Raw genomic sequence first — 22,328 nt, forward strand, 5'->3', positions numbered from 1 at the left:
GCTCCTCCACGAGGGGTGTCTCGTGAATCTTCTGCTTCTTCTTTCTCGGTGTCAAATGTTCCTACAAAACCTTTTCTTGTTCAAACTAACTCGCAACAATTGTTCTCCTAATGTAAACCAAAACCATGGTGCCAAAACCCGGGAATAGCTGAGCCAAGGACAAACAAGAAAAGACTCAGAACATCCATTGTAAGGCCTGACAATCGTCCAAGGAACTTACCGCAACGGAAATGGATCCCCTAACGCCAGCAGCTATCGATCAACTCAAAAGACGAAGAGCAATGGTTCGGTCATTGGCCACCAAAATCATTATCAAAACCGTCGCTCTTCTAGCCATGGAACCAAACCCCATCGGTGAGCTGGAATAAAAACTTAACAACTTGACAATCAAAGAAGCTGCACTGAAGGAAATTAACGACCATATTGAGAGAGCCATCACTGATAATACGCTCGAACAGGAGATGAAAACCGCTGAAGGCTACACCGAAAGAATTAGCGCAACGAAAACAAAGGATATTCAGAGATTCAGAGAGAAAGAGCGAACGATCAACAGAACGTCGGAGATCTCAACACAAGTTGGTAGATCAGGACAACAGCTCTATGCAAGTCAGACCCACGCAACAGTAAAGCATCCGAAATTAGAAATCGTTAAATTTTCCGTAGATATTCGCGGCAGGGCTTCTGGGACCAGTTTGACGTTACGATTCACAAAAATATGTCTCTCTCGGCAATTGACAAGGTCAAATACTTGAAGAGCTACCTTACAAGCAAAGCTGCTGCGGCCGAATCGACGGTTTTCAACTAACGTCTGAGGGTTACGCAGTTGCACTGCGTATTCTGAAAACAAGATTCGGGAAAAACAACTCATCATAGAAGAGCACCTGGCACGGTTGCTGACAGTAAAAACAATAAGCGCCAATCTCAAACGTCGAGAAGCTCAGGTTATTATACGACGAAGTTGAGTCTGGAGTTCGAAGTCTTGAGGCACTTGGTGTATGTTCAACCACATATGGACCAATCCTCCTAGCGGTTCTGCGAAAAACCGTGCCATCAGATCTTGAACTGGAATATCATCGAAAAACAACAGCAACATCAACAAACAAAGGCAATGAGCTAAAACGATTCTTGGGCTTCCTGAAAACTGAAATTGAAAGCCGAGAGCGGACTCAGCGTAGAAATCAAAGAAAACCAACTGCCAATTCGGATAGAGCTACTCCTGGAGGAAGAGACCGACAGACACAACACCCGCTTTCGGCAGCTATGTTTGCTACAGGAACTTACAAAGAAGAGGAACAGTGCCTGTTCTGTGGATCCTATGACCACCTAGCTGCCAACTGTTTTATACCAATGCCATTGGAAGAGAAAAAAGAAATGCTGAAAAAGAACAGTCGATGCTTTCGGTGCACGAAGCAAAACCACCGTACAAAGGATTGCAGAGGCGCAAGGTGGCTAAAGTGTGCACAATGTTCTAAAAGGCATATGCCACGGCAGTGTGCGGCCCAAGCTACAATGCTCTAGGAAACAAAAGTCCGCACAAAAAATCCAGTACAAATGAGGAGGAAGACCCTAACGAAACGGTGCTGCAGTACTCTCTAAGGGTAAGGAATACCAAGAATAGAGGGCCGAGCCAAGTCCTTCTACAAACGGCAAAAGCATGGGCACAAGGCGAACAAAACCGTGTGCTTGTCCGGCTCCTCATCGATGGCGGAAGCCAACGCCCTTTTTTTCTGAGACGAGACATCTCCGAGAAACTTCACCCGAACGTTTTGGAAGAAGAGGACTTAACGATATTCACCTTTGGAGAAGGCGCTGCAAAAGCCTCAAGGAAGTGTCGAAGAGTGCATGAAGCTATGGCTGCGCAACCAATTCAATTGAAAAAGCGTAGGAATTGAAGCCCTAAGTCCCACAGATCTGTGCTGATATCATTCGTACACCACCAGACGTCACGCGGGACATACCAGAAGACATTCTGGTTGCTGATACGTCTCTCAACAACAACGAATGTGAAAACGGAATCAGCCTGCTAATCGGAGCCGACCACTACTGGGACGTATGGAAGCGTGAATGTCTGAAAACAGGATTGATGGCCGTCGAACCATCCTCGGTTGGACTCTCCAAGGGTCTACCAGCCACGTCGACAATTGTCTCTTCAGATAACAGCGATCAGACCAGCACACGAAACACGTACACGCACCGATTGGACCAAAAAACCACTTATTTGCCACTGAATTACCACCCCGAGCAAGAGACCTTCCCAAAGGCAACAGTCCACATGATGACCGACAAGCAAGCCATAACTGGTGCAGAAACAAAATGACAAGCAGGTTCATATGGAGATTTTCACACAAAACACGAAAGCGATGAATCGACAAGACTGAAAAAGCGAGTCAGAAGTAGAAGAAAGGAACAAACGAGAATGTAACAATGTAACTAACCATATAAGAAAACATCGATTCAGGCAAACTATTTAGCGCAAGAAACAATCTTATAGACAAGACGGACCGAACAAAAAACGTAGATCAAGACGAAAAATTGGAATACATCAGCGACAAACGAGAGTTCCAAAGGAAACTAGAAAAAGGGCTTATCGCACACTTTGTGTTTTGTCTCCAGCTCGTGGATCGGCTACACGAGGTTATTCAGTTCACTTGAAGTTCCACTGGAACAGCGGATGGACGACTTGCTGGCCAAATCACGCAAAAGAAGAGTTCGCATACGGATGCCACGAGAATGATAGATATGACGTGCAACACGACATAAATGACGAAGAGATCGTCTTCGGGCTACCGACGCTTCTCTCCGGATTACAGAACGCCAACCAGACCCAAATGAATAATAAAAACATTTTCTTCCAACATTCAAATTGACAGCGATGACACATTAATTTGCTCTTCTTTTGGCGGGGGAGTGTGTTGAACGTATTATATGGAAGCGGACATCCCGATAAAGACGACCGACTACCACGGCAGATGTGGAAAACCTGCAGAGTTGAAGAGACATTCCCAGGAAGGGACGGCAAGGTTCGAACATGCAGGATTGTGCTGCCTAGTGGAGGAGAGTTCCACCGTCCGATACAGTTATTAGGCCCGCTGGAATTGTAAGAATGAGAGGGGGGGGGGGGGGGGGGGGAGGGCAGTGGAGGGGAGGGGAGGGGGAGCTTGTTGAAAAACATCGTCTATAGAAGACGAGGCAGAGGTATAGATTGACGACGAAAAAGAAGAGACGATGGCGGCTACGGCGCTCCTTCAGCAAACGGAACCATCATGTATATAATGTATATAAAACCTTTTCTTGTTCAAACTAACTTGCAACAATTGTTCCCCTAATGTAAAGCATAATCATGTTTGTTTGTTGTTGTTGTTGTTGTTTTCGGGGATCAAAAATGTATTTTTATTTAACATTCATCTCATTTGAAAACACCACCTTGGTATCACAGGAATTCTTCGATGCAATGGTTGAAAAACTGGCAACACCTGTCCCTCAAATACACAACTGGAAACATGAATTAGTGTGACTTGTAATGAGAGTGCTCAGATACAGAGATTTAATAAAAAGGTCCAATGACTGTTGCTTGCAGCTCTAGAGAAGACTCCTACATGGATCCTCTTCCATTACCGCCCCTGCCTGCCAGGAGGCTCATCGGGGGCTCGCTGAGCTGCTGCTCGTTGGGCTGCGTCCTGGGAAGCCGCGGCATCTTGACCCGCGGCTCCTGCTCCGGCACGCCCATGTTCGGTGCCCCTGCCCAGGATCGGGGCGCGGTCGAAAGGCACCAGGAACTGCGCCGCCAGGCGAGGCTGCTGGGGCGGCCTCGAGGGGCGCCCGTCAGAGTCTCTCGCAGCCGCCGGGTCGTTTGACTAGCCGCCTTTCGGCCTGCACCCGACGTCGCCGACCTTATTGGGCCTGCCCCAGGCGGGAGTCCTCATGGAATCCTTCAGGGCGGGAAAGTCCTCCTCTCCCATGGTGCGCTCTTGTCCGCCCACCAAAGGTGTCTTGTAGCACAGCAGCGGGCCCGTTCTGCTCTCCGTAATAGTCTTCAACGCGCCTCGTTTCCCTGGGGAGCGTAGTCGTGGCAGAGACGGGGACGGACAGCTGGTCGACACTGGGGGACGGATGGTACTGCCTGTTCACTGGGCGGAACGGTTTCAAGTTCAGTTGAGGCACCTCAAAAGGCAGGTCTGGATCATTCTTGGGATGCAAGTGCCTGTACTCGATGCTCATGTCAACCTTGTTAGCCTTCAAAAGGGCATTGGAGAGCTTGTATGCCAGGCGCCTGCTTTCGCCAATAGCACAGTTCTTGTTCTCAAATTCGGCACGGAAGGCACACAGCGACTTGACCTCCTGGTCGAAAAAGGCGCAGTCCAGGATGTCCTGAGCCTCCGCGTTGGAGCTAGATGGGCTTCCCGGCCACGGTCCGCAGCTTCAGCAGAAGTGTCTGCACGTTCCACACGGGGAAGTCCATCGGGATACAAGACCGCTCTTCCAGCCAGCGGAGGCACCCCTCGGCCTGGGCCATGTGATCCGGGGTGCAGAAAAAGGGTGGCAGGCTCTGGTCGTCGGGCGACAGGCGCAGGAAGGACAGCATCTCCTGCTCTTCCTTTAAAACCGCGATGGGACGGCCATCAGACGTGAGCTTGTTGTACAGGGAACCTCGACCCCGCTCCCTGTAGTCCCTCGCCATGTTCTCGTACACAGCGCGTTCTTCAGCCGGCATATTCCCCCGCACGAGGCTCGCCCCGACGCGACCGTCTTCCATCAAGCACGGTTTGTTTTGTTGCTGGAGTTGGTTCTGAATACAGTGTTGTTCTGGATTTCCTTCATGAGAAAGAAGGGCCCTTTCTTCTTCGGTGTCATCGCGAGAGAATGTCAGAGACTGCGAAAGCAAACAGCCGTCGAACAGTTCAGAGAATGACAGACAGCACCATGATTTTGCGTTACATTAGGGGAACAATTGTTGCGAGTCAGTTTGAACAGGAAAAGGTTATATATCTACATTATTTACATTATGGTTCCGTTTGCAGAAGGAGCGCCTCAGCCGTCATCGTCCCTTCTTTTTCGTCGTAGATCTACCTACCTCTTCCTCGTCTTCTATAGACAATGTTTTTCAACAAACTCCTCCCGAAATGAGCAGATGCTCAAAGGACGGCGAAGCTCTTACCCACTGGGCAGCACAATCCTGCATGCCCGAACCTTGCCGTCCCTTTTTGTAAATGTCTCTAACTCTGCAGGTTTTCCACATCTGTCGGTCGTCTGTGCCGGTATGCCTGCTTCTATACAATATATTCAACATTGTCTATTTTTAAGCTAATTCGTACACAATGTCCTGCGTCCCTGAAATTGTTCACTTAGCCGCAAAGACGACATCATTTTGGCAAAAAGCCGGCGCGTTTGCGATTCACTGTAACACGTATAGAGTCTGCGATTTAGCGAAAGAGATCAGAGAATGGCGAGCAAGACAACACTTAGAATTCGAGGACACAATTTCCTTTGGCAATTCATGATTTGAGAGGTATGAAAACATGCTCGCGTTGCACGAATTCACGAGTGACCATAAACTTTCAAGCCATAAGCTCGTGCCAGTACTCGTGATCTATAACCGCGTTCACTGCCAAAACAACCAAAATCAGCAATTTTTGACAATAAATAGATTTACGCAGGAAATCTGCTCGCCGAGTATCATGCTCAGTGTCGTAAAGCCATTTTTACTTAAAGCGTTATTTATTTCGCAGCCATTTTTATGGTAAGCAACAATAATCGGTTCTCCACCTGCTGCACAAGATGAGTGTGCGAGATTTTTTTTTTTTTTTTTAGCTTTAATTTTGATTTTTGAATAAATGGTATACATCTATGTATGTGTCTGAGTTCAGTGTTGTGTATTCGTGTGCTTACATGTGCTATGATGTATTAATAGATCTATGTCAATGAATTTCAATTTGGGAAACTTGTGTGTCTTTCTTTTTACGAGCTCACTCTCGCATAACAACGCCCCCCTGCCACCCGCCGAAATAGTCGTTTTTTTCCTTGAGGAAAGGTGGCAACCCTACCTGTGTCCCTAAAGAATGTCACCATAGGCTAGAGATTGGACACGGCATCAGCATTCGGCTAGGAATCGTGTCCAATCAGTGAGGATGCGACTCCTAGCCGAACGCTGACGCCGTACTCGTGTCTAATCTGGTAGACTTTTTTTAGTGGCGACGGAAAGCACTTCGGCTTTCTTATCTTTGGCATATATCGTACTTATAGCGCTCACTCGCGGCTTGCGGCTCGCGCGCTGGATTCAATCCCCACCCCGGCCCGTTTCGATCTGGATGAGCATCGTACCGGCGTGCATACGGTCGTGCACGTTTAGCAGTCGTACTGCACTGGCTAAATTGCCTATCTACATTGGGTAACAATGTCGCCATGTTCTGGCAGACTCCTTGCCACACGGGCACGGCGAATCAGCTCGCGATCTGTCGCGCGTGGAATGCGCTACGCCCGGAGTGTCGCGCGCTGATTGGCCGTCTGCTCAAATGTCATTCGTTGTAAATGACATCCGAGTTGCCCGTGTGGCACGGGTAAATTCCATTTACAACTAATGACATTTGCGCGGACGGCCAATCAGCGCGCGACACTCCGGGCGTAGCGCATTCCACGGGCGACAGATCGCGAGCTGATTCGCCGATCACACAAATGTCATTCGTTGTAAATGGCATTCGCGTTGCCCGTGTGGCACGGGTATAAACTCCTGCTGTATAAACAACTAACGACCAATTCGTTGTTTTCTTAGGCTCGCGCGCTCGCATGAATTTTATTAAAAGAGTTTAGGGATTTAGGCGCGAGTGCTATTCTGTCATTATATTGGTACGTGTACTTTTTGCGGTCAAAAACAACTGCCGGCAAAACGATTTTTCTTTTTTTTTTTTACATTTCGCAGTGTAATATTGTAATGCCTCCGTACTGCAATGCCTGCATATTACAATGCCTGCTTGTACTACCATGACCTCCGATGTCCCGAAGCGCGCGCGGCGCGCGCGCGAAGGCTTTTACCGTTCCATTTGAGCCGCTTCCCAGCAGTACGAGTGTAATTGCGCTGACTCCGTCGCTCGCCGCGAGGGTGCGATGTCTGCCCAGTCATAACAGAGGGGCGAGCCGTCAGCGTCGCATTTATAGACCTTTTCATTTTAGTAGTTGCCTCACCGGCGGACAGAGGGCGCTGACGCACTCGGCGCCATTAGGTTGCTTCAATTTGGTTGGTTTCGGTTTCAACGTGAGCGCGGCTATGTTGCTGTTTTACGTTGTTTTTGCTTAATTTTGTGATACTATTATTTTCCTGCTAGCACACAATTAATGAAACAGTAGTATTGAGCCACTTTGATGACTACGAGGTGCATTTTAGCTTAAATTGTGGGCTTTTTTTACCAACTCCTTTGATGTATCTGATTATGGTCGGTTGCGAAACGCCTGACTGATGTCCAGGGAAGATTACCATCGTGTATGGCCGTACCCGATGACACCAGTTTCCAGAAAAACAAACTAATGAAGAGAGTAACATGTGAATGTAAAGGGGGGAAGCATATCGACAGCTTGATCAGCAATATTCTGAATCGGCCAGAACAGATGAACTCGCGAGTTTACAACTCACTGTTTGGTTTTCGGGGCACCCAACCTTTAGTGAACTTCGCAGAATAAAACCCTTCGTGTAATGACGCAGATAATTGAAATGAACAAATAATATCGCCTCGGCCTCTTTTTTTTAATTTAGTACTCGAGCATGTTTTGACAGGCTGAGTAGGAAATTTCTTAAATTATCAATCCTGCTCAAGTACTCATAAGCAGCATTTCGCGATATTTGCCCTAGAAAATATATTTTTATATGAAAATTTGCTTACTGAGGATATGATATAAGTGACAGGCCCGTCAAATTAACTCTGGCATTTGTCTTCCGTAAAATTGGCCAAATAAAATTAAAGGGCGCAGGAGGAGAAATACCTCGGAAAGTTTGGCTGAATTCTAGCGCTAGGCACCACTTCATGGACCTGTGTGAACAAATATTTATTTCTTAGCACAAATTCGCTTTATAAATTTCGGCGTAGCCAGCCACAAAAAGTAAACCTCTATTCGCCATCGACAATCCTGGACTCAAATCGCTGTTATGCAGACGGCTCTTTTTTCTTTTTATTTGGGGGGGGGGGGGGGGGTCAATTATTGCGGATTTTAGATACTGGCAAAAGATAAAACAACGTAAGCAAAAAAAAAAAGCGTCGTCATTATTGCGCATGCGCCGAAAGCAAACCACGTTTTGGATTCGCAAATAGACACAACGTTATTTCTTTGTGCACGCTATTCTAAAACTCGCTACTGTTAAGTGTATGTGGCAGTTTCTTACGCGGGAGGTCCCAACCTTTATGTTAAGTAAATTAAGTGGAGGGCACTGGTTATCTAAATGTAATCAATAAATCATTTAAATGACTGTCGAAATGGGAGCGAGCCATGGTATACAATTTCTTAAACTTCATATGTAAACCGACCAACCGAATGTCTACGTCGCAAAAAAAGAGATTGAGAACCTCTTACACATGTAGGTGTGATATTATGAACAAACAAATCTCCTGATGTTGACGTACCTTTACTTTTAGCCTCAGATAAAATACAAGTTAAGCGTTCGTTGTCTATCTCCTCCGCGAGTTTCCTCACATAATCAAAAGAAACTGTTTTCGATATATTATGGATACAAAGAACGATACTTTCAGGAAATACAGATAGTCTCTTTGTGCTGACTATTCTTGACGCCTTGCGATCCTAAATGCGCGATATAAATATACGCGCTTTTACTGAGAATGTTCCGCCACTATTAGTAAACAAACCTCAGCAGTCGTCGAGCAGACGTATCGAACTACAGTTTCCGAAGTAAGGCAAGCAAGCGCGGTGAAACGCGACGAAAAACACGAATAGAACGCATCCGCCAAGGCGCGGAGGGGAGAGCGGAGCAGCAAGTTGAAGCAACCTAATGGCTGCCGCGTCACGTGATTCCAAGATGGCAGCGCCCATGCGGAGGGGGATGAAAAGGTCTTTAGATGTGCACTGGTACGGGCCAGACCGCAGGCCACGGGCCGGCCCGCCCCGCGGGCCGGGCTCGGGCTTCACGGCTACATTCATGAAGGGCCCGGACCGGGCAGGGGCCTTGCATTCAAGTCTGCAAGAGGGCCAAAGCGAGCCAACCCGGCCATAACTTTTTTTTTTTCTTTTTTTAGCGGCATGTTCTTTGGAAGCTTTGTTCGGGGGTTGGGAGAGGAGCCACAGTGGGGGATAAACAGATGACAAAGCACGTGTGTGTGCGTGCATGTTGGCGCCGCAATCATACCAACATTTCTCACCACCAACACGCACACACACGCGCCTACACAATGCACACCTTCGCCGGCGTAAACCACCTGTGCGTACAAATCCTTGCATCCCCAATATGGGTGAAGATGTTCCCCTGAGGGGTACTTTTCCTCAACAATTTCTCGCAGACCACTGCAAAAAACGTTTTTTTTTTTTTTTTTCTCCCTTTTTTTTTAACGGTTGTACGCAGCGAGAGTGGCTTATTTAGAACTCCGTCTTTTGTCGAAACCCGTCGCGACGTTTCCCTTCCTTTACAACTGTGACACGTGGTTTTGTTTACTGCTGCTTGTCATTTTTGTTTTTGCGTCCTTTCCGTGCGGGTTTGGTCACAGACTCACAGGAAAGGAAAATCGGGATGATTTTTCTTAACAAGCTGCCTAGGCCTGCAGACAAAAAAATTCAAGGATTGTAATAGAGAAGTGTGTACGGCCATTTCTGGTAAACAGGCATGACTATGACAGACAGGGTAGTGTATCGAAAGAAACTGCTTGAAGCCATTGCATCGCAAATTATACTGCGCGTCTAACCTAAAACTTCAAGGGTTGGAATCTGCAAATATACCAGGTTGGAACAGGGGCGGATCCAAGGGGGGACGACGGGGTTGACCGCCCCCCCACCCCAAATAAAGTCGACCCCCCCCCCCCCCCCCTCTCCCCTTCTCGGAGGGCAATTTGCCATGGGTGGACCCCCCGGTGCACAAGAAAGAATGGGAGAATAGTATCTTTACAAATTTTCCGCCCCCCCCCCCCCCCCCAAAAAAAAAAAAAAAAAGAAACGGAGTTCTGGATCCGCCCCTGGGTTGGAATAAGGTTGGAATTTATAAATAAACCTGAGTTCTTTTTCTTGAGATCCGATTGTTTGTTTGCATTTAAGTTACATCAAAATGTGCATAGCGGGATACGGTGGTCTGTGCTGCGAAATCATGCATTGCGAGGTGGCCGTATCTCACCATCATAAGTTTTTCCCCAAAGCTTATAATATCATACAAACGACAGTCTGTAAACAGATTCAAACGCGAGTCACCACGAGATCTGAGCTTCGAATGCCGCACGGCAACGAGCTCAAACTTCAAGGAGACAATTGGCACGCGGCATTTGAACCACGGACATCGTGGTGGCTGATATCTGCAGACTGTCTTTTAAGGTACTTCTAGTAGAAGCAGACACCGCGATACGACCCGCAAAAATTGCGTAATAAATATTAAAAATATTAAGAGAACGTCACCACGGACTTCACTATTGGGCAGAAGATCGATCTATAGGGGGCGTTTTATCGAGCTTCTTGTCCACACAGCGCGGTGTTTACTAACACAGCAACCTAGCATCGTCTGGGCACGAGCGCTTCGCTTTGACCAGTGCTTTGGACGCACGAGGAGCGGCCTTTGAATCGTCATCTTCGATTTCTCTGATCAACAACAAACAATAAAATTAGGTTTTTGTCCACACAGCTGCAGCATGCCGCTAGTGGCGTGACCTGTTCGATCTCCTCCCCAATATACATGCCTTGCACATACGTCGCATGATGACGTCGAACACCGCTATCTACCATGCTGGTGGTTGACTTTACGGCCCTTCGCAGCGAGAGCAATGGTAAACTGCGCCGCACTCGGCTGTAGCAATTACCCCGTATCCCGACGATCGTCCGATCGTTTCGTCGGCATGCCCCGCGAGACAGAGTAGCCGTCAAGTTGAAAGTACGAGCGGCAGGAAAGGGATGCGGCCGCGGATTTTCGAGTTTGCGGGACGCATTTCATAGCGGCGAACGACGGCACTTTTCCACCGTTGTTTACGTTCGCGCTCGCCTTTGCATCGGCTTTTGCTCGTTCGTGGCCTTCGTTACATAACGCCGTTTCCACGCTTCGAACGCACCTTCGGGGCTCCCGGCCGAATCCGGGCGAGTGTCGCGCCGCGAGCCCGTCCCGACGGCGATCGGTCGGCGGCGGCCCCCGTGTGCAAGCTCGCCGAGCCGCCGCCGCCGGGTCATCGGTTTGTGCCGTCCGCGAGCCGGTATTGCAAGGCGCGAAAGTATGCAGGCGAGCCGGTTACGAAACATCATAATATAAACCCTGAGACAATGAGAGTTGCCTTGTCCGTTATTTGATTTATAATTTATCCTTGTCTCTTACCAGTATTTCGCAAAATCGTAACAATTTTTCTACAAGCGACTTCTAGAGCCGCTCGTCAAATTATGAAGCGCGCAATTAAGCTTTTTTTCTTTTTTTGGCGACACGGCAGCCCTTCGCGTCAAAACTTTGTCGGCGGAATTCCGAAACTATTGCTCACCTTATGGTGTACCGCAGGAAAGGCTACAAGCGCGAGCTCCTTACTCTGGGGCACATCTCGGCGGCACAAGCTCTCGTGCACTAAAAACAGCTGCCAACGTTATGAGCTCGCGCTTCTAGCCTTCGCTGCGGTACAACATAATGTGGAACGGAGTATAGCGCAATCGCACCAGTGACGAAAAATTCCGCACGTACTGAATAAACGTTATCATCGTAAGCTCAGCACGTTTTTCTAACTTCACGGTATTTTTGTTGCAAATATGGTGCATGTTAGCGGCATCCTACGCCTTGATAAGCGCACCCGCGCGGTGTGAAGTCAACCACCAGTATGGTGCGAGGCACTGTACTGCGAGGCCCCGTCCTTCCCTTGCGTGACGTCACTTGCAAAACCTCGTGCTCAGGCTCAAGAAGCTACGCCAAACAACGTGCGGCGATAAAGAACAAAAACATATATGCAGCATGATTATTTTTATTTAGGGAAATCCGAATTTTTTTATGTACGGAGCTAATTTTTTTCTGGAGTTTTATACGCGCTACAGATTGCAGACAAATGTATCAAAAGGCGCGCTTGTAGAGCTAGCCGCAAATGTCCAGATGAATATCTCAAATTAAGTAATTCAATAAGCATCACAACTTGTCTATCTAAGTCCCCAGAGCAGCTGTTTCACCGTTCTGCCGCAATACACAAAAATTTGTAAATAGAAGTTGCAGTAACTCGACGTAACAAGACTTTTTCTTAACCCTTCTGCCTCGCACCATGCTCCCATGCTGTCGATGACTGGGTTGGGAGCACTAGTGCCACTAAATAAGCTACGCTTATTTAGTGGCTCTAGGGAGCACCTCTGGCACCTCCACGCGGAGAAAAGCCGCCTCCTTCTTTTTTTTTTTTTTTTCTGATTGCGCCCTTTCGCACGAATAGGGCCTATTCACTGGATGCCATATTTGTGGGTGCTGTTTAGAGCGCATGCTCAGAATGAGCTCACGTTAATAAGCTGTTAAGACCGGCAACCTTGACGGTGTGGAGTGCACGTTGCAAAATAACTGTGGAAGTTCGCCATCAGCACGAGCTCGCCAATCGCGCACACAGCTATGGCCGCCAGCGAATACCCTATGGGACGGTCGGAGAAGCGCTCGCGCGCCGCTCGCGCGCTTCGGGATCTCCGGGGTCTCGGAGGCCATGGTACTACGTCTTTAGTTTCCCTCAAAGTCCACTCACGGCGTTCACGGCCGTTAAAAGAGTTTAAAAAAAAATTATTTTAGAAGCCAGCCGAAATAGCGAAGGACCAAAAAATAAAATGAGATTTCAAAATAAAATGAAGAGAGCACTGTGAAATCAAGTGGCTGAATGGTCGTGTACCGCCGCTATCAGTAGTATCTATGTACAAACACAACACAGGTGGCGCAGCCCACCGCCCGACTCAATGCATCCAGCCGGCGTTCATTTATCCACACCTCCATGCTAGAGCAGCCTAGAGCGGCACGCAAGCAGTGCAAGCAAGTGCTGGCAAGGTGTGCTGTGTGTGTGCGTGCGAGTGTCCCATGAGGGAAGATCGGCGAGGGGTACGATGTATTCGGTTTCTCGAATTAAATTTTTAACTTCCCTCGATTAACTTGGTACTTTCGCGTGTGCGAACGTGCAGACATCCCGCCGAGTAAGTAATCTGTCTGCTTTAGTCTCCCACGAGCGAATTGTACAAGGTTGCACGTCTGGTCCGTCGCCATGTCGGCGAGGGCGATGTTCACGTCTGTTTTGGCTCGGGTGTAGCGATACCTTGCCATCGGGAGTCGGTGGGAAATCGGTGCGCTACGAACGGGTCGGAGAAAGGCCTTGCTAGGAGGCAACTCTGCGTGCGACAACTGTATCGTCGGACGTGACGAGGTCGCCGAGTGAACCTTACCGGTCTGTTTTGTCCTCTACTTCAAGCGCTATGGTGAAGTTCTACGAGCGGAGGGACACGTTCAAGTTCACCTGGGACCAAGTGGCGCAGGGCTTCTGGGCCAGGTACCCCAACCCGTACAGGTAAGAGCCGAAGTTGCGCTGTAGCTCACAAAGGCCGGTGCGTGCGACCATTCGCCCGTCCGAACAGAACTGGAGAGGGGGCGCCAAGGGCGCTTTCTGGTTCAGTCTTGACCTTCGCACACCGTAATCGTGCTCGTTTCTCCGAGAATATTTTTTATTCGACTTCCTGGAGCGTCATGGCTTCGCCGTTACGAAGTGGTCGGGGCGTGTTTCAACTTGTTGCTAGCAAGTTTCGGAGCAAGCAGAGCAGGCCGAATTGATGTGCTCGTAATGCCCCTCATTGGCTGGCTACAGTCGCGTCAAAGCTAGCAGACAGTTTTTCGGCGCATGCCTTGCCCAGATATCCCTGCCCCCCATCTGCCCCTTTTTCCACTGCAAGCAGTTGCAGTTCCTTTTGTCGTTTTGAATTCCGCAGACTCACCCCAAAATTAGCAATGTCTGCCATCATTTTTACATTAAAGAATAGGGGTGTGAAAGTATTAAATTTTTGAAATATGAATCGCATACGAATAGTTATAATTACGACGCAATTGTGGACTGGAATGGCCTTCCCGGTGACATCGCAGCCATCGAGGACTCCGCCGCATTTCGCGAAGTGATTCAGCAATATTGTAATACCCACTCCCCTCTCTAACGCCTCACGGCCTTGAGGGTATTATAAATAAATAAATAAATGAACTCCCGTGGGCTGGGTTAAAATAAGGCAGTATCTATTCTCCCGGCAGCTGGGAGAATAATTTCCCCGAAATTCTACCGGAAGTCTCCTTGCATTGACTGTCTGAAATTATGTAACAACTGCCTGTAGAATACCGACTTTCTTATTCTTTCGGCATTTCAGGGGAACACGTTTCATGGACAACTTATTCTGGATACATGTTTTATGGACACACATTTCATCAACACTCGTTATGCGAATAGCACGCTGTAAGGACATTCCGTTGCAGTGAATCACTGGGACACGAGTTAACCTACTTGCCCCCGCCCCTCCCCCCCTGTTCTCGCCACTTTGCAGCAACAGTTTGCGGCATCAACGTAGTGCAACACCGGATGCACAACTCTATGTAATTGAATAATTTAGCTTGAAGATTAAATTTTCATGAAGGAACGTAAACTAGAGCCACAGATTACAACATTGCCAATAGCATGATCTGAGCGCGAAGCTGTTATATCTGTGTCACTGAGCCTTGCTCACCTGACTCGAAAGCAAAACTAGTGCTTGCAAGTGCATTCTGAAATATTTGGCAAGTTTCGAATATTGGTAGCATGTCGAATATTCTAAAAATACTGAAGGCTTAGTTTACCAATCGAATACAAATATTGGATTTGTATTATTTGATTTATATTCGAAACTTTGAAGATTTTCCCACCCCTGTGTACAAACCATTCACCTCCTGGCATTGCATGCTGCCAAATGTGTGTTGTACAAGGAGGGAAGCCGTGTGCATTGTACCAATTTTTGCAGTGTGCCTGTGTTACAGATGTAGCCAAGTTTGTGCTGTTAACAATCCCACTGCCAGCATGAGGATGCATTTATAATGCCATTTGCTATTTATAAAGTGAAACCCATATTCTCACTTGACAGTAGCCAGCAAATGACAAGATACTGATGGCATATGTTTTTTGGCACTGCATTGCTGGCCGCCGGCAAAAATATACATTTGGATATATTACCGGCAGCTGCCGAGGAATAGTCCGCAAATACTTATTACTGGCAGTATACTCGCGGGATTGAGGCCAGCTAATTAGGGGGCATCACCAGTACAGTGTTCTGGGCTCTTGTGCCATCTGCTGACACAATAGATGCATGTACATGTGCAGCAGAAAGAACACCTGCTCTAATTGAAGTGACTCGAGTGTATACTTTTTCTTTTCTTTACTAGGTTTTTTTTTTCTTTTTTTTTTGTCTATTACACAATGAGACATGCTTGATTGCATACTGACTTTCCTTTATTTGTGCAGTTCAAAATAATCCAAAACATTGTTGGCCCCCTTCAAATGGACCAGTATATAGTTGATTATTGCTAATAGGTAATCCTTTTTCCTCAATATTGTTGAGGGGTGACAGTGCACGCATCATATCCACCCGCAGAAAAACGGTAATTGACAAGGAAAGAGTAATGTGGTCCCTGTAAATAGTCACTTAAAATAAAAAGCGTATGTGAACAACAGCCCACATATGTTCCATGCTTGATGAGCAGGAAGAGTATTCTGAGTTCTGTTAGTCAGAGTAAAAGTACGGTGAAACTGGGCCTCATCCCACCATTGAATTTAGCCTCGAAGTGCAGCATTGGGGTGCACACCTGCCCTCTTCCCTTTCAGCACTCATGTCCTGACGGAAGACATCGTCAGCCGCTATGTGGAGGGCGGTAAACTGTTCACAAAGCGCCTCCTCACAAAGACCAACCCGATGAACCGGCTGCCGAAGTGGGGGGAGCGGTTTGTGGGCACCAAGTCGGTGCGCATCGTCGAAGAGTCGGTTGTGGACCCTCGTAGCCGAACTCTGGTCACCTACACACGCAACATAGGTCTCCAACACATCATGGTGAGTGGTGGTTCCAAGACTCTCTGGGCCGTAAAAGTTATCCCAGAAAAGTAATTCAATTGCTGCTAGCGCAGCTGGGATGTAGTCTAGTTGTCATCAACTCAAGTTCTCTTACAGCTTTATTTTGTCTATCAGAATGCACCCCTGTCTTTGCTGGACCTCCATTCCCTTGCATTTTTCACGTATGTGTGAGAGGGATGGGGGGAAATAGTGTCACATTCTACAATGGAAATAAGCACCATCTACCATTAACAAACATCAGCGTGGAGCCATTAGAAAGCTGGCAAGTTTCCAATATTTTCAGTCAGTATCAAGAACAAGCTGGTAGGAGTTCTTAGTCTGCTGCATTTTCAGCTATTACTTGCAGCATAATTATGCTTGCTTTAAAGTCAACTTGAAGACGGGAAGTTCCTTTCAGAAACAGGCGGCAAACATGACCTCTGTCCTTCCGACATTCTTTGTTATTGCCCTCAGTGGAAAATGGTCCTGTCAGTACCAAGAAATGGGAGAATAAAGTTAACATGAATTATTATTGTAAGTTCTATTGTTGTTGCTGTGGTTTTTTTTTTTATTTAGAAGGTTAGCACATTGATGAAATTATATGGTAGTGAAAGGATAAACATGGAGACGGACACAATGTGTCTTCCGTGTGTCGTCGTGTCCGTCCCTGTATTTATTCTTTCAGCAATGTATCAATCTTTTGTTGTTTCTTATGAATTGTCAGAGTACCCTATACCCTTGCCCTTGTGACACCAGCACCAGTAGAAGCCAGCACCAGTAGACTCTTCTCTATGGTCATGCACCCTCTCGAAAGGGCCTTGTGCCTGAACCGCCCGGTTGACACCGTGGCATTTGTTGTCTGCTCCCCACAGTCAATCGAAGAGAAGTGTGTCTACCGGCCGGCTCCAGACAACCCGAAGCACACGGTGGTGGAGCGCAGAGCCTGGGTTTCCTCTTCCATCCTGGGCTTCTCGTGCGCCATCCAAGCATTTGGTGTGGAGCGCTTCAAACAGAATGCGGCCAAGGCCTCCAAAGGCTTTGCCTACGTCCTGGAGCGCATGTTTCCAGGGACCCATCCCGCAGACAAAGAGTGGCTTCGTTCCAAGCTGGCCACGGAGCTTGCCAAGGCCAAGGCGGTGCCACTGGTGGCTGCCGCCGGCTACAACAACAACTAGCAGCAGCCCACAAGGGTTGCCCGGCACTGCCAGAGTACTCTTTACTGCTGGGACTCGATTTTGAGTGGTTAACAGGGAGGGGGGGGGGGGGGGGGGGGGGAAGCCATTTGATGCTCTTGTGCCAAGTAGAGTGTAGCATTCCACTGAAAGCTGACACAATGTGCTGTAACTGCCGGAGCAATGTTTGATGGGAAATGGATGCTTTATTGGAATCGGTGCCTTCGTGGGGCACACGCAGGAGTTGGGATGGGGGTCACTGTTTTGTCTTTTGTTTGTATGCCATTTGTTACTGAGACTGTTGTGTATAGCAGCCGTGTATAATAAAATTGCTGTATTTTATGGGCGTACAGTTAACTCATTGTCCTGTCTTTTTTCTTGATGACTGGGGAAGGGCGATTTGACTTTTACAGACGGTGGTGTTATGAACCATGTGCACCTCTTCACGGATAAGTAACTTCGGCAGATTATTGGTTCTGATCTTTCTTTTGTATAAGCCAGATGAAGCAAGAGGCACAGTACCGATTAAACATCTTTACGATCATGGTAGAAACTGCACAGATTAGATGAGGGCGAAGGAGGAGGACAAATAGGACCAAGTGACGTCCACTACCTCCGTTCTCATTTGATCTGCACTGTTTCTATTTTGAACGGATTCCAACTAGACCCACTTTCCAGCCTCTGTGTTTTTGCTTGGTTTATTTGATGTTACAAAGGCAGCTAAGCTCGTAACAGTGATTTCAAGAAATTTTGAGGTAGTGAGGTCCTCAGATATGCTGTGCTGGGGGAGGGGAATGAAGGGTCATTATGAAAGATTGTGTGTTTATATATGTAGCTTACTTCAGGTACGTGGTATGGTGTACTTGCTACTTGAAGTACACAACCCCTCATACTCGTACTTAAAGTGCTTTTTAAATTAACTTCACCCAACAATGCCTAGAAGACGCACGTAGCACAAAATCGCAGTGCACTCTGCTCTTGATTGAATGAGTCGGCGGATGAGCATGAGACTGCAAACGAAGTGAGGGGTGGACAGGGTGTTTTGCAGTTGTCCACCTTCGATGAAGACATTATCTTGCATATTCTAAACAATCACACAAAATGTAAATAATTTCATTTTATTTGCATTTTTTTGTGGAATGGGGATGTGTAATTCGTTTATAGTTATTTATATGTGTATTTTGGTGGGTGCATAATGAGGCCATATGCTATTAACTAAAACAGCCTAGCATGGTAAGTTTCACTGTTGAAGTGCATGTAGTATGGCAGCAGCAAACAGTGTGCCACTTACTCTACTGGTGTAATGTCGACAACTGCACCGACGCCGTACCGGGCTGAGCAGACTAATTCAGTGGAAAAGGGAGTGAAAGAGGCAGAAAGAAAAGTGTAGGAGGTAAGAAGGCAGGAAAAATCAGGTCTAACGTGAACAGGACATAAGAAAGGAAATGTGACAATTATTCACTGAGAATCTTTACTAGGTGCTTGAGGCGAGAACGGGAGTTTGGAGTACGAGGAGGTATAGGGCTAAATTTCAGGAGACGGACATTATGTCCAACGTTACTAGAACCCTCAGTTGGGAAACTCGCCGTTGAAACATGGGCCGCTGGCGTCCACCGAGACCGAGCTAAATATGACAACAGCGCCACCCTTTATCATTTGTCTTTACTGTGGTCCCCTTGAACTTTCGGATGCATGTTTTTGCGTAAAAACCAACGGGAAAAAACTCTTTCTGTAGCAACTTTTATTGAAGTTTAGTACAAAACAAAAGGCGTGTGATTTTTTATAAAAGCTCTAGCTTGCAAGGTTTTGCAGCACAATTAATATTGTTTTTATACAAGCATGCCTCGGCGGTGATTTCAGGTAGCGCGTCCCGACCTAGGTGCATCTTAGCTTTGGTAGCAATTCGCGGTGCGTCCACTGGGGAGACGGGGATGGCACCCCAGTCCACCGTGTCTTAGGGAGCCTACATACTCGCCGACTAGTCGGCGAGTATGTAAGTTCCCTACCGTGTCTGTTTCGGCGTCATAATGGCCTATTAAAGCCAAAATACGTGCAGTTCCTCGAGTGGCCGCTGCGGTAGAAATGGCGGCGTTGTGATCGCCATTAGCTCGGTACGGTCGGTGCCAGTTTTTCAGAGCAGTTTTTATGGCACTTTTTTTAACTGAGTAGTTTAGTAACGTTCTTCTGACCGATCGAAACTGAATCTTCTTTTCGTTTGTAGTTTCGGTTTCAATATCAAAAATTTTTATTTTGTACTTTAATTCTAATTTAAAATTGGTTTATGGTTAATGTTAGAAGTTTACGTTGTTTAACTTAACAGTGTCTAATAATTTCTTTTTCGACACGGTTGCATAATGTCGGGCCGCCAACCTCAGACTCGATGCGAAATGTCAAGCTTCAGCGCTGACGACATCGACGATAAGCAACGTCACGGCTTGTTTCATGGGTGGTTCGGTGGCTCTTGCCGAGAACTCTGCGGCGATTTCCTGAAACGTGTCTTGAAGTAAATATTGAGTTGGTGAGTGCCTCGTAGAATGTGAGCGCAGTGCTCACACTAAACAGTCAAACGAAGTGTACGGCCCGTTGTCGCTTTCATAATGTCTCTGAACATACGTGAGAAGCAGATCGCTGCTCTGAAGCAGATGCTGAACTTCAATGTTCCTCAGACAAAAGGAGCCTTTGCTGAGCCGGTCTGGAAGCTTCTAGTGTACGACCGGTGCGGACAGGACATCATATCGCCGCTGTTATCTGTGAAGGAGCTGCGGGACATGGGCATGACGCTTCACATGCTGTTGCACTCCGACAGAGATCCCATTCCAGAGGTACCAGCGATCTACTTCGTCGCACCGACTGCCGAGAACGTCACGCGAATATCCCAGGACTTTCGCAATGAACTGTACGACCAGTATTACCTCAATTTCGTGTCGCCCGTATCACGACAGCACCTAGAGGACCTGGCATCGGCGGCGCTGCAGGCGAACTGCGTTGCCAACGTCTCCAAGGTGTTCGACCAATACCTCAACTTCATCACCCTGGAAAACGACCTGTTCTTGTTGAAGCACAACGATCGGGACGCGGTGTCCTACTACGCCATCAACAGGGGCGACGTGAAGGACACCGAGATCGACAGCATCATGGATAATATCGTCGACTGTCTCTTTTCGGTGTTTGCCACTCTGGGCACAGTGCCCATCATCCGCAGTCCCAAGGGCAACGCCGCCGAGATGGTGGCCGAGAAGTTGGACAAAAGGATGCGCGAGAACTTGCGCGATTCTCGAAACAGCCTGTTCCTGGACACCGCACATGTGGGCGGCCAGTTCAGCTTCCAGAGGCCACTCCTTGTGGTCCTTGATCGTAACATGGACATGGCGACGCCGCTGCACCACACCTGGACCTACCAGGCCCTCACTCACGATGTCCTCGATTTGAACTTAAACCGGGTTTCCCTGGAAGAAGCTTCATCCTCACTGCCGTCCTCGGAGCATGTAGGTGCCAGGCCGCGCAAAAATAATAAAACCTTCGATCTGACTCAAGCCGACAAGTTCTGGCAGCAACACAAGGGCAGTCCTTTCCCGACGGTGGCTGAAGCGGTACAAGAGGAGCTGGAAGCATACCGCGCTCAGGAGGACGAGGTGAAGAAGCTCAAGGCCGCAATGGGCCTCGAAGGGGACCGCACGGACGAAGCGATGACAATGCTGTCTGACAACACGGCAAAGCTGACTTCGGCCGTCAGCTCATTGCCTGAGCTGCTTGAACGCAAGCGGCTCATTGACATGCACACGAGCATTGCGACGGCCATTTTGGAGCACATCAAGGCCCGTAAGCTTGATCTCTACTTTGAGACTGAGGAGAAGCTGCTTGGGCGGCAGGCACTCGACCGTTCTCTGTTGGACCTCATCAACGACCCTGAAGCTGGAATGCCTGAGGACAAGCTGCGCGTGTTCCTCATGGCTTACGTGCTTGGTTTGGATGGAGCGCTCGAATACGAAGAGGCGTTGGAGAGAGCGGGCTGCGACCTGCGGCCTCTGCGCTACCTGCGTCGATGGAAGGACTATGCTCGCGTCACGGCTCCGCAGCCCTTGGGCTCTTACGGCGGCGGCCCTCGCACAGTGGGCATGTTCTCGAAGCTCATGAGCCAGGGCTCCCAGTTTGTCATGGAGGGCGTCAAAAACTTGGTAGTGAAAAAGCACAAACTGCCCATCACCCGGTTGCTGGACGCTCTGATGGAGCTCAAGTCGCTGCCGGAGACCGATGACTACCGCTACCTGGATCCCAAGCTGCTGGGACGAGCAGAGGCTCGGGCACAAGCACCATTCCAGGAAGCCGTCGTCTTCGTTGTTGGCGGTGGCAACTACATAGAGTACCAAAATTTGGTAGATTACACCCGGGGCAAGTCAAAAAAGGTGGTGTATGGCTGCACGCAACTTACCAGTGCAGCGCAGTTCCTCGAGCAGCTGGCGCGGCTCGGTGCAGAGATAAAATGAGTAGCTCTGTCCAGAAGTATGCTGCCAAAGCGGCGTGCTATTAATATACACGAAGCACACTGGCAAAGGCGGTAGCTTTGGGAGAAAAGGGAAAATGAATCAGTTACCTATGAACCAAATAAATGAAAAGACCGGCAACTCTTTTCTTGCTTCTGCAGTAGATGTGCCCACTATCAAACGGCAGGAATCTGGCTGCGCTACGACGGATGCATCCCAACTGCACACTGAAGTAGATAAAACAATTCTTAGTTGAATTTTGTAGAACAACAGATTTTTGTGTTTAGAGTTCAAAGGCTGATGACTAAGAAGATGGTTACTCTACCAGCTTATGTTGGTCAGGAGAATGAATGTCGTAGGCCAAACATTTTTGTAATGTGGTATATGCCAATCTGATAAATTTGTCGGTTTCTTGGGTTCGTGAAAAGTTCTAATTACGGAAGTGTGTCAAATATTTTTAGCCACCAGT

At 48.0% G+C, this 22,328-nt stretch overlaps 3 protein-coding genes and 1 pseudogene across 4 annotated transcripts in view; 2 read left to right on the top strand and 2 right to left on the bottom strand.

Annotated features, from left to right (window-relative positions):
* The window catches only part of LOC8039901 (catechol O-methyltransferase domain-containing protein 1), a 71,469-nt gene extending 57,842 nt beyond the window's left edge, over nucleotides 1–13,627 (bottom strand). Inside the window, exon 1 of one of the 2 annotated variants that reach the window (XM_040213010.3) lies at nucleotides 13,543–13,627. The gene's annotated coding sequence lies outside the window, so the exon portion shown is untranslated. The remainder of the gene's footprint in view (nucleotides 1–13,542) is intronic. The other variant, XM_040501852.2, reaches the window with a different exon arrangement.
* On the bottom strand, nucleotides 3,593–4,582 carry LOC115326076 (annotated as a pseudogene).
* On the top strand, nucleotides 13,573–17,735 carry LOC115326075 (PRELI domain-containing protein 1, mitochondrial). Its single transcript, XM_029986802.3, has 3 exons — nucleotides 13,573–13,664; nucleotides 15,984–16,206; nucleotides 17,079–17,735. The coding sequence occupies exons 1-3, from the start codon at nucleotides 13,573–13,575 to the stop codon at nucleotides 17,379–17,381; spliced, it is 618 nt and encodes a 205-aa protein (XP_029842662.1). The 3' UTR covers nucleotides 17,382–17,735.
* Nucleotides 17,736–19,766: 2,031 nt separating this feature from the next.
* Nucleotides 19,767–22,000, top strand: LOC8039897 (sec1 family domain-containing protein 1). The gene has a single exon (XM_002413779.4). It carries the CDS (start codon nucleotides 19,976–19,978, stop codon nucleotides 21,860–21,862), a length of 1,887 nt encoding a protein of 628 aa, XP_002413824.2. The 5' UTR covers nucleotides 19,767–19,975; the 3' UTR covers nucleotides 21,863–22,000.
* The last annotated feature ends 328 nt before the right edge of the window (nucleotides 22,001–22,328 follow it).

Source organism: Ixodes scapularis, unplaced genomic scaffold (assembly GCF_016920785.2).
Source record: "Ixodes scapularis isolate PalLabHiFi unplaced genomic scaffold, ASM1692078v2 PGA_scaffold9__187_contigs__length_104089568, whole genome shotgun sequence".
NCBI classification, from domain to species: Eukaryota; Metazoa; Arthropoda; class Arachnida; order Ixodida; family Ixodidae; genus Ixodes; species Ixodes scapularis.